The sequence below is a fragment of the Talpa occidentalis genome, unplaced genomic scaffold (assembly GCF_014898055.3).
Source record: "Talpa occidentalis isolate TD23 unplaced genomic scaffold, MPIMG_talOcc4v2.1 talOcc4.13, whole genome shotgun sequence".
Taxonomy (NCBI): domain Eukaryota; kingdom Metazoa; phylum Chordata; class Mammalia; order Eulipotyphla; family Talpidae; genus Talpa; species Talpa occidentalis.
Genome location: NW_023601322.1, coordinates 48,033,009 through 48,048,429, shown reverse-complemented (window position 1 = coordinate 48,048,429; position 15,421 = coordinate 48,033,009). Strand labels below are relative to the sequence as shown.

General features: G+C 36.6%; 1 protein-coding gene across 4 annotated transcripts in view; it reads right to left on the bottom strand.

The window, feature by feature from the left end:
- PTPRM (protein tyrosine phosphatase receptor type M) overlaps positions 1-15,421 on the bottom strand; it is a 796,148-nt gene that overhangs the window by 291,830 nt on the left and 488,897 nt on the right. For all 4 annotated transcript variants that reach the window (XM_054694205.1, XM_054694203.1, XM_037508822.2 and 1 more), the window contains exons 8-9: positions 10,363-10,671; positions 1,921-2,030 (exon numbers count right to left, since the gene is read on the bottom strand). In XM_054694205.1, the coding sequence (XP_054550180.1) occupies positions 1,921-2,030; positions 10,363-10,671 (419 nt within the window). The remainder of the gene's footprint in view (positions 1-1,920; positions 2,031-10,362; positions 10,672-15,421) is intronic.

Genomic DNA, 15,421 nt, shown 5'->3' with positions numbered 1-15,421 from the left:
CACCTTCTAGCTTTTAACTATCATCATAAATGTGTTTCTCTAAAAGAATACACTGTACATAAGCTCCCTGCTTACTTTTGGGCAACTTTTTTATTTCTCAGCATGCTCTGTGTGTGAGGAGACTCTGGTCTCCTAGCAAGAGAATCGGGTCTAGTTTAACGGGAGTCCTTGGCTGCAGGAGGAAGCTCTGTCTCTCTATATTCTGGCAAAGGTGGGTGAGTCACATCATTCACAACTACATCTTAACTAAAGAAGAGCTACATCTGTGACCCATGTAGGGGCTCCTAGAAGGGCCCAGAATCTGCCTTCCCACTTTCAGAAATCATGGGTAAAAGAGAAAGATTTGGCTTTCAGAAAACTTGTATGTAATCACGTTAGACTCATTCACACATTTGACATTTTCTGTTTGGGATCTAGAAAATTGAATCAACCTACTACACCTTCCCATTTGTGCTTTTTAAAACCCTGATTTCTGACACATTCATGCATCTCCATTGTAGTAGCATTTAGATCAGTGCTCAATTGGGAGGTCCTGGCTGCTGAAGTCACAGATTAATGGGCTCTTCTTTTGAGTTATTATTCCTATTGTCTTCATGTGAAAGTCACTTATTACAAAAAGATGTTAAGATCACTGGGATCAAAAAGAAAGAAAATGGATGTTATTTTCTGTCTGTCTAGATATCAACTTGTGGCATTTGGACTAATGGACAATTTTCTTTGAACTTCACACCGATTCCAAAGACCACATGTTTCCTAGTAGAAGAGTCTGTTATTAGGTAAGATTTCCAACACTGTGACCTAAAAACTGACATGGGACCAACAATATTAACTAAAAGATTCTGGCCATTGACTGAGAACAAAATGTAAGAATTTGTATGAATTAATTACAGAACATAGCTCCACAAAAGCTGAAGTATAAATTTTTCTAACACTAGATTCTTTTACAATGAAGCAGCCCATGAATAGCACCCATAACTTAACATAAAAAATCAACTTTTTTCATATTTTGTTTAGCTTTCAATTAAATTAATTTTTTTTTTTTTTGGATTTCAGTCCCAATTTTCAAAAGGTATTAGGAAACATAAATGTGAAGGTAGTTAGGTCAGAGAAGGGGTTTGCCAGTGATTACTATCTGACAGCTAATCTGCTCGGGCTTTTGTCAGTAGTTCTGAAAGGTATTCAAGCAGAAATTCCATAAGAGGAACTGCCGTGATTTTTAGAAACCTAACAACATATAATTTTGTTAAATTTGCATTCAAATAAATGCTAGCTTAAAAAAAAGCACCTGCTTGTTTCTATGACAATAGGCATAGAAATGATGCTCATACAGATGTAATGATGACTGTCACCCCTGTTACTGCTATTATTTTTTTCCTTGAACAATTCATCAAATTCTTCTCTGCTATCTATCATTCTCATTTGATATGCCTCAGTAGACAAAACTATGTCACAGAAGTCTAAAGGATGTTTTGCTAATACTAAGAAGCCAAAAGGCATTATTCTCTTGTTACTCCTGAGACAATGTCTATTGACTTTGCTAATTGAATAATCAGCATTCTTCTATTATTCAGTAGTCAAATATTTTACAGCTAGCAAGCGTAGGATTCTATGGTTGCCTCACAATCAATGTACACTACAGAAAAGACTTGTTTTTAATAAAAATTATTTTAAAAATACTATGTTATGCCTTTACAAGTAATATATAATCTGGAAACCCCAAATTATCTTATATATCCTGATATTATACTTAATTCAAAAATTCAGTTTTAGTTTCTCTGCTTCTATAGAATAACTGCTTTAACTACTGAAGACATTAAGCTTCTTTAAAAGCATGATACCACTATGAATTTTAAATACTAGGTGGTCCAGTTACCATATAGATTATAAAATAAATTAAACTACTGCCAAATGTATATGCACCTCATATAAAGTGATGACACCATATGTTTGAATTGGTTCTCGCCATTGAAGGAATATCTTCTCTTCAAAGGTACTTCCTTGGATAGACTCAGTAGGAACAGCGCCTGGCACTAGAAGAGGAAAAAGTTGAGAAATATTTGAGTAACAAACCCCCAAAAAATTATATATTTTTCAGACTTGATAGGCTTTTCAATCTATCAAGGAACACAATTTTATTAGTCCATAGACAATTTGATTTTAAAATTCTGGAATTTAAAACCATTTTAGCTACACTATCCTTACTAGAGAAAATAATTTCATATTTTTTCTTTAAGTCTGAATCAATTAGACAAAGCCCAGTAATGATCCTTTAAATGAACTTTTTCATTCTTCAAAAATAAAAAAAGGATATAGAGCAATCACAATTTCCACAGACTGTTCATAAGAGTGTAAGGCGGTGTAGCCATTTTGAAAAATAATTTGTTGGTATTTAGTAAAGTTACAGAGACATGTATAATACAATCCATTAACCCAACATCCAGGAATATCCCTACTAAGATTATAGCAAGCATGTACTAAGAGACATATACTAGGATGTCAACACAGCATTTTTTAAATAAAAAAAAAATTGAGACAAACCAAATTATTTAATAAATTATTCTATATTTACACAATAAAATATAAAATGGACAAAAAACAAATGACAGCTCTGTGCATCTGCATAGATAAATTTTACAACCATAACATTGAGTGACAAAAGCATGTCAAAGAAGAATTTGCAATCTGAAGATTGCAATCTATACCACAGATCATATACAGTGTTATAAGCCAATGTTACCTCAGCAAAAATAACAGAGTGAAAATTAAAAATTTAAAATAAAAAATAAATCCATAGAAATGTTAGACTGATTTTCAGGAAAAAATAATTTATGTTAATTATTTTCTTATGTTTACTATATCGATTAAAATACAAGGGACCTGGAAGCAGCCCCATCACAGCAGAAACTCAAAATTTCAATGAAATTCTTCATAAAAACAGAGCAAACATTACTGAGATTTACATGGAATCACAAAAGACCCTCATATAGCCAAATTAATCTTGACAAAATAGAACAGGAATGGAGGTATCACACTCTCAGACTTCAAAGTATACTATAATTCTGCAATAATTTGTAGTAATTAAATCTGTAGTAATCAGTTCTACAGTAATCAAAACCATAAGATATTGGAATACAAGTACACATAGAGACCAACAGAGTAGAATTGAAAATCCAGAAATAAACCCACACTCATATGTACAATTAGTTCACAACAAAGGAACCAAGAGTATACAATGGGGAAAGGGAAGCTGTTTCAACAAATGGTGTTTGGAAAACTGGACATCTGCAAGCAAAAGAATGAAACTAGACCACTATCTTACACAATACACAAAAATTAATTCAAAATGATTATAGACTTGGATGTAAGGCAAGGAACCATAAAATACATAGAAGAAAACATAGGCAAAATACTCCATGCAGTTGGTTTCATGATATCTTTTTGTAATTGTCTTCAATAGCAAGGGAAACAATAGAATATGAGCAAAATGTGATCAAAAACACTATCATTATAACAAAAGACACCCTGCTAAATGGAAGACAATAGCTGAACACCAACCATCTGACAAGGAACTAATATCGAAGACCTACAAAGAACTGGCACAACAAACAATCCAGTCAAAACATGTTGTTGAGTGTATAGAATGTACAGATGGTGGAGATGTAGGCCAGTACAGTAACTATGGAAAAAAGTATGGATGGAGATTTCCCAAAATATTAAAAAATACATCTATCATATGACCCAGCAATTCTACTCCTAGGTATCTACCCAAAGAAAGGAAAAACACTTTTGAGGAATATATATACTCTGATGTTCATTAGAGCACTACTTACAATAGCCAAGTTGTGGAAAAACGTTAAGTGCCCAAGGACAAATGAGTGAATTAAAGGACATACATATAAGTGATGGTATACTACTCACTTATTTAAAAATAAAGATCAACTCCTGCTATTTGAAACAACATGGGCAGAGCTGGAGGAGATTATATTAAGTGTAATAAGTTTGCAGGGGAAATACCAGTGTGGAATGATTTCACTTGCATGTGAATTATAGAGAAATAAATACCAAAGCATTTCACTTCTATGTGGAATATAGAAATACAAAACAAAACTAAACCAAAAGAAACCCTTGAATTATGACTGCTTAATTGACACTACTAGACAAGGAAAGGGTGGAGGTAGGAACAAAGGGGGAGGGTCAATGGTTTAAGGGTAAAGGACAATGAGTGCTTTTGGTGGTGGGTGTGGCATGGTAACACACATCTGAGGAGGTGTGAACCTATTCCCCTAAATCATATACTGTGTTTTAAATGAACTACATCAATAGAAAAAAAAATTAATAAAGTTAAAATAAGATGTGTTATCAATGAAATAATATATTCATAAAAGTATTTTATTTATTAACAATATAAAAGATTTGGGAAAATTTGATGCCACTGTTTTTTAAAAGCGACAGTCTTTTTTTTTTTTATTTGTTTGTTTTGTTTATTTATTTATACAAGCACTGGGTACAGTCAGAAGCGCGGGAGGGGGAGAGAATTCACCAGAGCCAGAGCGGGGAGCAGAGCAGGCAGAAGGACCAAAGTACACTGCTGAGGGGAGCAGCGGGCGGCAGGAGAGGTCTGCGCGCCATGTGGGACCCTCCTCCGGTGGCCGGGGAGCAGCCGGGGATCGAACTGGCGCCGCAGAGGCCGCGGGCAGCTTCGCAACCCAGCGCTCAACCGCTGCGCCACCGGGGAGGCCCATGCCACTGTTTTTAATACCTAAAATATGCAACATCTTCTGCTTAGTTTGCAAGAAAATATAATTAACATAAGAGAAGACGGCAATTTACTTGCCAATTTTCTGTAAAATAACACTTAATATTACTTTAAAAAATATTGTTTTTCCATCTTGACTGAAATTCAGTTTAATAGTATGCTTTATAATACATGAAATTTAATGTAAGTGTGCCTATCCTATTTGTAAACAATTATAGTTGTCTTATAAATATACATATATTTGGGCATGCATGATGAATTGCGCTGGTTATGGTGTAATTAGATGGTGGTAGGAGAATACGAATACTCCAAAAGTAACCACAATAGTACACTATCAAGACAGTGTGGTATTGGCATATACAGAGACATAAATTAATGAAATAGTATTGAGAATACAGAAATAAACCCCCAATTTTGCAGTTAACTGATTTTCATCAAGGGTGCCAGGAAAATTCAGTGCGGAGAGAATGATCTTTTTAACAAATGTGCTGGGACAACTACATGCAAAAGAATAAAGTTGGATTCCTACCTCATGCCGCATATAAAGATTACATCAAAATTGATTAAGTAGTTAATTATCAGAGTTAAAACTACAAAATGTTAGAAGAAACAGGTGTAAATCTTCATGACCTGTAATTAGGCAGTGGTGTCTTTAGATATAACACTCAAAGCCAAAGCAATAAAATAAATACAGATGGATTATATATGCAACATTAACATGAAATGTAAGAGTACTATCAAGGAAGTGATAAGACAACACCCAGAATGAGAGCAAGATTTTGCAAATCATGTTTGGCAAAAGACCAGTATCTAAACACATACAGACTTGCCTCTAAAATACATAAAGAACTGGGAAAGGATCTTTACAAACTATTCTCCAAAAAAGATATATAAATGGCCATTAAGAACATGAAAAGTTGCTCCACACCATTGGTTACAGGAAAATACACATCAAAACCACAATGAAATGCCACTTCCTACCCACTAGGAGGCTATAATCCAAAAATAGTAACAAGTATTGGAGAGAATGTAGAGAAATTGGAATCCTCATTCTCTGCTGGAGGGAATGTAACATCATATAGTTAGTTACTTTAAAACAGTCTGGCAGTTCTTCAATTAAATATAGATAAATTTATCAGATAAGCTAGCAATTTCAGGTGTATACAGAGAACTGAAAACATGTAGCTCAAAAGCTTGTAAATGATTATTATTAACAATGTTATTCAAAACAGCAACAAATGGAAACAATCTAAATGCTATTAACTCATGAATGGAGAAATTTACCTCAAAGTTTTAAAAGGTGGTTAGAGATATATTTTAGGTTAGAAATATATTAAAAGTTGTCAAGATCTCTGAAAGTTGGAAAGACTGCAGAATTCAAAAAGGACTCATGGAAGTACATAATTTTTTAGTTGAAGGATAACTAATAAGTAGATATAGAACATTTATAGTTATTTTAAATAGAGCTAAGTATAAGTCACCAGGAAAAAAATATTGATGGGAACTCTGGGTTCTGATTTAAGACTCTCCAATAACTAAATTGTAATTTGGCCATTCAGTGAAGCTCCTTGATTCTCAGTTGCCTATTTGTAATTAATTACAAATTACAAATTCAATAATAATATATGTTAAAAAAAAAAAAACAGAGACAATAAATGCTGGCAAGGATGTGGTTACAAAAAAAAGTCTTACACTGCTTGTGGGAATATAAACTGGTCCAGCCACTATGGAAAGATGTGTGGAGTGTCCTCAAAACACTAAACACGGACTTACCATATGACCCAGTGGTTTCACGCCTAGAATTCTACCCAAAGGACACAAAAACACTAATTCAAAAGGAAACCTGCACTCCTGTGTTTATTGCAGCATTATTTACAATAGCCAAGATATGAAAATAAACTAAATGCCCCAAAACATCAAAGGATCAGTGGTGGCACAGTGGTTGAGTGCTGGGCTGCGAAGCTGCCCACAGCCTCTGCAGCACCGGTTTGATCCCCGGCTGCCGGCAAGGGTCCCACATGGTGCGCAGACTTCTCCTGCCATGCCCGCTGCTCCCCTCAGCAGTGTATTTCATCAGTCTGCCTGTTCTGTTCCCCACTCTGGCTCTGGTGAATTCTCTCACCCTCCCGCACTCCTGACTGTACCCAGTGTGTGTATAAATAAATAAATAAATAAATAAATAAATAAATAAATAAATAAATAAATCTTGAAAAAAGGGTCAGGGAGAAGTGGTATATATACATAATGACATACATAATGAAATACTACTCAGCTATCAAAAATGATAAACTTATGCCATTTGTAGCAACATATATGGAGCTGGAAGGGATTATGCTAAGCAAAATAAGTCAGAAGGAAAAAGACAAATATTCGATGGTTTCACTTATATGTGGAATATGGAGAAACTAAACAAAAGACCAGGAAAAAGACAAGACAAGCAAGCTGACCAAAGATCTGAGACATACAACAAGTGAGGCAGAGGGAGAGGGTCAAAACAGGGGAGGGAAAAACACAAGGGGGACCTCCCTGGTGGCGCAGGCAGTTGAGCACAGCGCTGTGAAGCTGTCCACAGCTTCTGCAATACCGGTTCGCTCCCCGCCAGCCTAGGAGCAACCCACATGGCGAGCAGACCTCTCCTGTCTCACCCGCTGCTCCCCTCAGCAGTGTATTTCTTCAGTCTGCCTGTTCTGTTCCCCACTCTGTCTCTGGTGAATCCTCTCACCCTCCTGTGCTCTGGCCTGTACTCTGGTTCTTGTATAAATACAAATAAATCTTAAAAAAAAAAAAAAAACAAAACACATGGGCCTCCCCCGGTGGCGCAGCACTTGAACACTGGGCTGCGAGGCTGCCCACAGCCTCTGTAGCACCAGTTGTTTCTCCGGCCGCAGGCGAGGGTCCCACAAAAACAAACAAACAAAGAAACAAACAAACAAACAACAAACAAACAAAAAAAACAAAAAACACAAAAAAAAAAACCCACAAGGGGCTGTAGTGATGGATCACAGGTGCTGTGGTAGTGGGAGAACTACATAGGATACATTTAAGGGGAGAAATAAAATGTTGTCCACAAATAAACAACTATGTAGGAGGACAAATACAAAAACATTTAAAAAACAAAGATATAAATATGAAAATATTGTTTGACATAGGTTGAACCAATTGATGTAAAAACTATATCCAGACAAACAATAAAAAACACAGATTTTTAACTACTAATGGCATTGGTGAGATGTAAGAAAATGTAAGTTCCATCCTCTGAGACTAAAATGTATATCGTAATTAGAGACTGAGCTAAAATGGGCCATATTAGAGGAAATAATACTATGTCTCTTTCACTTTACCTTGGATGTGTTTATTTATGATATCATGATCAGTTTTCTCATAGTATGAAGACAAATATGATGAGTGTATCTGTTTTATTACATAGTGGGAGATTAAGGAAGAGTCACAATGAGTTATTTTGAACTGTTACAACAGCAATAATAATGATCACTTATAAAAAGACCTTCTCTGGTAGCTGTCTATATAAATTTCCCCTAACCCTAATATGCCTGAGAATCGACCGTATTTTCAAGGTTTTGAGGAGGAAATTGAAGTTCAGAGATTTAAGGATATTACCACGTGCAAATAGGTTAGAATGAAATTAATATGAACTGGTAGAGTTGGAACAGCTTTATGAAAGACCTGAAAGTTGAGAACAATGGAAGTTAGCCAAAAAGATGGTGTTGTGAAGTAGCCAGGTGGAAAGGCAGGTAACAAAGGAGAACCGACAGTGAGGAAGAGTCCAGGATGTGAGAAGTGTGGCACATAGGACCAACATTGAGGACCAACATCTTTACAACATGAGTTGCCATGGAAGATAAGTTACCAGTTCTAGAATATAAGCCAGAATACCAAAGGCCTTGAAAGTCAAGATTTGAATACAGTCATTGAAGGCTCTCGTGGGGAGAATAACATGGTGCAAATGTATTTGAAAGATTAGTCAGTGAGGGAGGGAGGGTCATTAGAATGGGAATAAACTGGATCACAAAGAAGGGTTAGAAATTATTACAGTAGGGCCTCCCTGGTGGCGCAGCGGTTGAGTGCTGGGCGGCAAAGCTGCCCGCAGCCTCTGCAGTGCTGGTTCGATCCCCGGGCACTGGGCGAGGATCCCACACGGCACGCAGACCTCTCCTGCCGCCCGCTGCTCCCCTCAGCAGTGTATTTCGTCTGTCTACCTGTTCTGCTCCCGGCTCTGGCTCTGGTGAATTCTCTCACCCTCCCATACTTCTGACTGTACCCAGTGCTTGTTTATATAAATAAATAAATAAATCTTTAAAAAAAAAAATTATTACAGCAATTTCAACACAAAGTAATACAGATTGAATATAATTTGTAGAAGTTGAGAGAAAAGAACAATCTAATATTTTGGAAGGGGAAACAATAGGTGTTAGAATCAAATTAAATATGGAAAAGTAGAGGAGGAAGTGTCCAGCGATAATGCTGACCTGCTTCTTTTTTTTCCTGGAAAATGAGGAAGAGGTGGAAGAAACAGAAATGACTTCCTGTTTGAGTAACTTGTGTCAAGCTAAGACTCCTAAAAAAATAACTACACCAAAACAACTATTTGAAAACAAACACAAGTAGAACTTGAGGGGCTGTAAAAAGAAAAAAAGACAGTTGTGAGATAATCTTATTTTTCTGGCTTTTCCATGCTTTTCTTCTATGGCAATATGCACAATAGTGCATAGGTAATAAGCACTCAAAAGTTTTGTTAGCTCTTTAAATAAAGCAATGAAGTGTTATTATTAACTTTTAATTCAGGTTATAGTCAAATACCACATGAAGTATCTTTTATTCTTTTCCAGAAATAAGTAAATGTATTCATTTAAAAAACTTCTCAAGATCTTTCTTGCTTATCCTGATGCTTGGCTATACTTTATGAGCTATATGAACATATTATTGTACATGAGAGTCTCCTGTATAATCAGAGCAAACAAACATTTTTAACTGACCTATAGGATTCAAGGTATAATTTTACTATTTTAAATAATTTTAGAAGTTTATTACAATTGTGTATTTGCTGCTTTTGATGAGTTACTGGTAGCATGTTTTATTCATTAAATCCTTGTTTATTAAGGTAATATCCAATTACAACATTTTTCTTATGGGAAAATATGATTTATTTCATGTCTGCTAACCTAATGAGGTAGTTTCTCAGCACTGTGCTAAAAAGCAAGGGCAGCCTCTATTTCATGCTGAATTTCTATCTGAACTGTGAAAAATGCTTCAGTATGCCATTAATGTATTTAAATAAGCATTTCATATAAAAATCTAATACCCCAAACCCTTCAGTCCCGTATAATAAAACTGGAACAAAGAACTATTTAGAGCAATGTATGATTATATATGGAAAAGTAACTATATGACTCATCTTCCACATCTTCATTTCCTTTACCTCTTTTAATCAGTGCTTAAGTATTCTGAAACACAAATATACATTTGTACTATTTAATACAGTAAGTAGTTCTTCCATTTTCATTATAAAGATTTCAATTTAAAAGAAAGAAAACCATCCTTTTAGAAAGAATATGTATTTCACATAAACATAATTTCAAAGTACTCACAATCTTCATCAGTCTGTACTATAAGTTCTTGACTTTCTTTCCGTCCTTCGGGATTCATGAGGATGAGTTTCACACTCACATTGGTATAAGGCGACAGGTTAGTGATTGTATGTTGAGGGTGTGAATTATCTGTATCCCAGCTAACTTCTTCTCGCACTTGTTCCTGACCTCCTACTTGGTAGCAGTAGTGGACAGTGAGATTGTAACTGTGGCAACGAGTTACATTATATCCAAATGGCTCCCAGCGAATAGTGATTTGCCGAGATTTGACTTCTACTACTTCCAGTTTCCTTGGGCCACGCATGGGATCTAGTTAGGAAAAAAAAAAAAAATGACATGAAAGAACTATAAAAACTCTCATAAAGCCCAAATGTCAGAAACTGTCCTGTTGTCCCCAATATCTTGTATCTTCATCCAGAATAATTAAATCCCTACATCTTACTGTGCTTAAAGACACACAGAATAAGGAATGAAATGCCAAGCTTCTTTTGCAGCAACACCTGGCCATGTGCCTAAGTGTCAGTGAGTGGCATACAAGATGAGATGTGAGAACACTTTCTGGAAGTTGTCCTTAAAAAGAAGGAACTCACTGTATCTGTTCCTTCTTCCTTTCTATTAGCTGTATTGAAGATCTGTTTGAAGCTCATGTAGTCATGATGGACCATGATGTATTTAAACATTAAGAATTCAAAGGAATGAGGAAGAAGCAGCCAAAGTAGCTGATAACCACTGAGCAACCATGGCAGCTCAGAACTGCCAACTTCTAAAATTTTCATTATAGAGAATTACGTTTTTATTTCTGTGTTTCAAATACATGAAGCCAATCTTTATGCTAGTTGATACATATATTGATGCATTTTTTTACCTTTTAAAGTTCATTTATAATTATGTAATTGGAAAATACAAAAGTTTGAGAATTCAGTTTAAATGAATAAAAAGATGAGTGAGCATAACTTCTGAGAAAACTCTGGAATTTTGAGGTGTGATTTATACAGAATTCCACATGATCAATGCTAAAATTGTTTTTTTCTAACTCTGACAATATCTTAGTATTATTTTTTTAAAGATTTATTTTTATTTATTTATACAAGCACTGGGTACAGTCAGAAACACGGGAGGGTGAGAGAATTCACCAGAGTCAGAGTGGGAAGCAGAACAGGAAGGACACCGAAGACACTGCTGAGGAGAGCAGAGGGTGCGGCAGGAGAGGTCTGTGCACCATGTGGGACCCTCGCAGGTGGCCTGGGATCGAAACGGCGCTGCAGAGGCTGTGGGCAGCATTACAGCCCAGCGCTCAACCTCTGCACCACTAGGAGGCCCTCTTAGTATTATTCTTTTGCCCAAGTGGAAGCTACAGAGTTCAAGCTTAGAAATCTAAATAAAATGCAGGCAATGAAAGGATTTTGAATATTTTAAAAGAAAGATATATGCAGAAAATGCTTAAACTTTCTTATCAGACTCATTACATGCAATACACTTTTTTTTTTTTTAAGATTTGTTTATTTCTTTATTTATTTATTCAAGCCCTGGGTACAGTCAGAAGCTGGGGAGGGTGAGAGAATTCACCAGAGCCAGAGCGGGGAGCAGAGCAGGCAGAAGGACCGAAATACACTGCTGAGGGGAGCAGCGGGCGGCAGGAGAGGTCTGTGCGCCATGTGGGACCCTCCTCCCGTGGCCGGGGAGCAGCCGGGGATGGAACCGCTGCAGAGGCTGCGGGCAGCTTCACAACCCAGCGCTCAACCGCTGCGCCACCAGGGAGGCCCACATGCAATACACTTTTCTAACAAGTTTATCTTTCAGGTGGTTTAGGAGAACCTAGCCGAAATGTTCTGCTTTGGTATATAAACACATTTGATCCATACTTTTTATTTTTGTTTTCCTAAACTGTTGTCATTATTTATGAATATAAAAAGATTGGCCATTGGTAAAGGAAAACGAACTTGAAAACTTGAGAAATAATAGCACTTACTATGTATGAGTTGCCTAATATACATCTTCTGTTCCTCAAAATAATCCTGTTGATTAAGTAATAATTTTCCTAATACATGGCAGAAAAAATTGTGGCCAAAGTCAGTTCAACAATTTGACCAGGGTCAAGCTTTGACTGTGGCTCTTGGATTCATATTTGTCTGATCACTAAACACATGCTGCCTCAACTCTGCAGTCTCTACCAAAATAATCACATGAAAAAGAAATGAGAATGTTAAAAAATATCTAAAAAATCCCACCTAAAACATGACCGAAAAGTATAAAATAAGGGTCCCTTGTACATAATTTGGGGACAAAAACCTGGGAAGACTCCATCTTCCTTCTCCTCCCAACTCCATTACAGGTCAGCCTAAGAGAGTCCAGGCCATGTTCTCCAGTTGAGCTGCCCCAGACATTTACTCTGAGCTAACTGGAAATTTGCCTGGGGTTTTAAGGAAGCTCATTCCTGATTTCCTTGTGTTCATAAATTCCTTGCTTTCTTCACCATTTAGGACCCGGAGAGAACTTAAAATCACCCCATTTCCTCTGTGACTGCAAACAAATGAAAATATTTCAGGTGAAATAATGTTTTGATTTTATATGTGTGAGACGGAATTTATCTGCTAGGCATCTGCTCAAGCCATAAAAGGAGGTTAATAATGTTCATTCATGCTACACTATCCTATTATAACTCTAGGAACCAAGGAGGACTGCGATGAAAAGTTCCCCAGGGAATTCTTAGTGGCATTTTCATGGAATGTTCTTTATTACTAAATTATTTTTTTCTAATATTTGAATTATTTGTGGTAGGGAAAATATCATAAATAAATTATCTAGAAATAACATTGAAGGTTTTTTCCAGGCTAGTGACTTTATAAAATTTAAAGAAAATGTCTAGTTTTACATAATGCTTCATTAATTTAATGCTTATAAAAACTTTTAATAAGCTCCAGATCCTTTATATACAAACAGATTAATATGTGTCTCTTTGCCCTTTTCCTTACTAATCATAGGTCTCCAAAAGAACTGTTCTAAAGCATTTTCCCAAGGTTTTCATCAACTTTACTAAAAAATGACTAAATGCTTCCGATATCAGTTTAAACAAGTAATGTAGTTCTAACTTAATTTCAGTAGAAAAGTACTTTCCACTGCATGAATTAGACTGCATCATTTTAGCTTTTCTTAGCCACAAAAATGTACACTTGCATTAAGCCCCAAGATTAAAAAACAAAGGGTTTTCTCTGTCCACTGGTCAAGTTTTCTTGCACTGCATGCTCCCTTCCTCTCTGGTGTTACCTCTTAGAATTCCATCATGGTAAAATGATGTCTCAAACTTGCCATAATTGACCAAGTAAGATAACTAAGCCTAGCACAAAACAACCATTTACATGACTGGGGTTTTGAAGTCTCTATTGTCATGAGCAGTAATTAACAAACTAGAGATAGAGGCTGTATAAAGTCTAAATCCTGGATGAAAACAGTCTTGTGCTCCCTGACTGCATCTTCAAGTTCTCTATTAACCAAAGTAAAGCTACTTTACAGAAGCCTGTTTTTACAAGAGTATTTCCATTGGGCCTCCTATGGGCCTTTGCCTCTATTAGTACATCTATGTTAAGTCTCTGAATATACTGATATCACTATGACAGAGTTGAATCATATCCCAGGGATGGAATGAATGCAATGTTGACTCAGATTCCTAAATACAACAGCATGTCCCAGGTACTGTGACTTACTTTAGATGACCATCATTTTTTCTTGCCTGGGCCTGAAGGCAAGAGTTAAGTGTGTTGGCAGAATGGCTCCTAGAACACAGATACACCCAATAACATAAACTGAATGGCCTGTTCCACCACAGACCTGTGATAATATCCTCCTTTGACTATGGTATGATAGGCTAAGGGAATGACTAAGTGAATATGACACTCCTTTCAACTCAGCTAAGCAGAATGCCAGATTTCATCTTTCCTTTTCTTCTGCCATTCTGCAAATCTGAGTTCTGACCCAGCAATGGTTTAGAATGGTTACATCTTAAAGTAGCATTTTTAGTACTTTTGTCTTCAAATTTTCTGCTTGAACCATTTGTATTTGTATTAGTGTGCCAACTGAATGTGGCATTCCACAGGGACATTTGCTCTGAGTTAGACTGATGATTTCTGAAGACTTTGAAGGGCATCATTGTAGAGGTATATTGCACTGCAGGAAATAAATGGAAACTCATAACCAGAAATGTGCAATTTCAGTAGGCTAATTACAACTTACATGGTATTTATGAGAGTGGAATATAAACACTGCCAAAGAATACTTGGCATATTCTTATCACCATTCTATATGCACAAAGTAAATTTCTCAGAGATAGATAACAGGGTAATAAATTATGCTCACAGGACCACTACTTGTAGTATATTTGCTTCTGTTTCCTTGCCGTTCTAAGAAGCTACTGAGGATGCCAGTAGAGATATTAAGTTCATGTCTCTTTACCCTCTCCCTTTGCCCACTCTGGAATGAGTATCATGACAGGTCCCACTGGCATGAATCATGAGGACAGCCACGCCAATATGGGTCCACTGACTCAAGATAAGAGACTAGATTGGCCTCCCACTGGAAAGCAGTGGCTGTCACGCCTGCAGCATAGTCAGAGAGTTCTTACTGATTTCCCCGCTGGCGCCAACAACATTTTTCATTCTGTTCTTTCTGCCAGTGTGAGCCAGGATTCAAGCAGAGAAGGCTGATAGCTGCAGTCCTGACCTGAGGGACCAGCAAGCCCAGCTCTAGCCTCCAGCACTTTAGCATCCTATTTAATCAGTGATCCTGGCTCCTTCTACATTCAGTCCTGTTTTTCTACGAATAGGGCAGAAACTGGCTGATAGGATCAATTTCCATTGCAGGTTCAATTCACAGCTCATTTCTCTGGAACTCTGCACTTTACCTTCTATTACTTCTACAGTGCTTTTCAGAAACTCAATTTCAGAACCTCTGAGAGATATTTGGGTGTAATTTTAGGATCCTGTCATTGATAATCAAAAACACAGATTACAACCAATGCTCCCGCTAACAGGTTTCTCTTTTCTAACTCTTTATGAACTATCCAGAG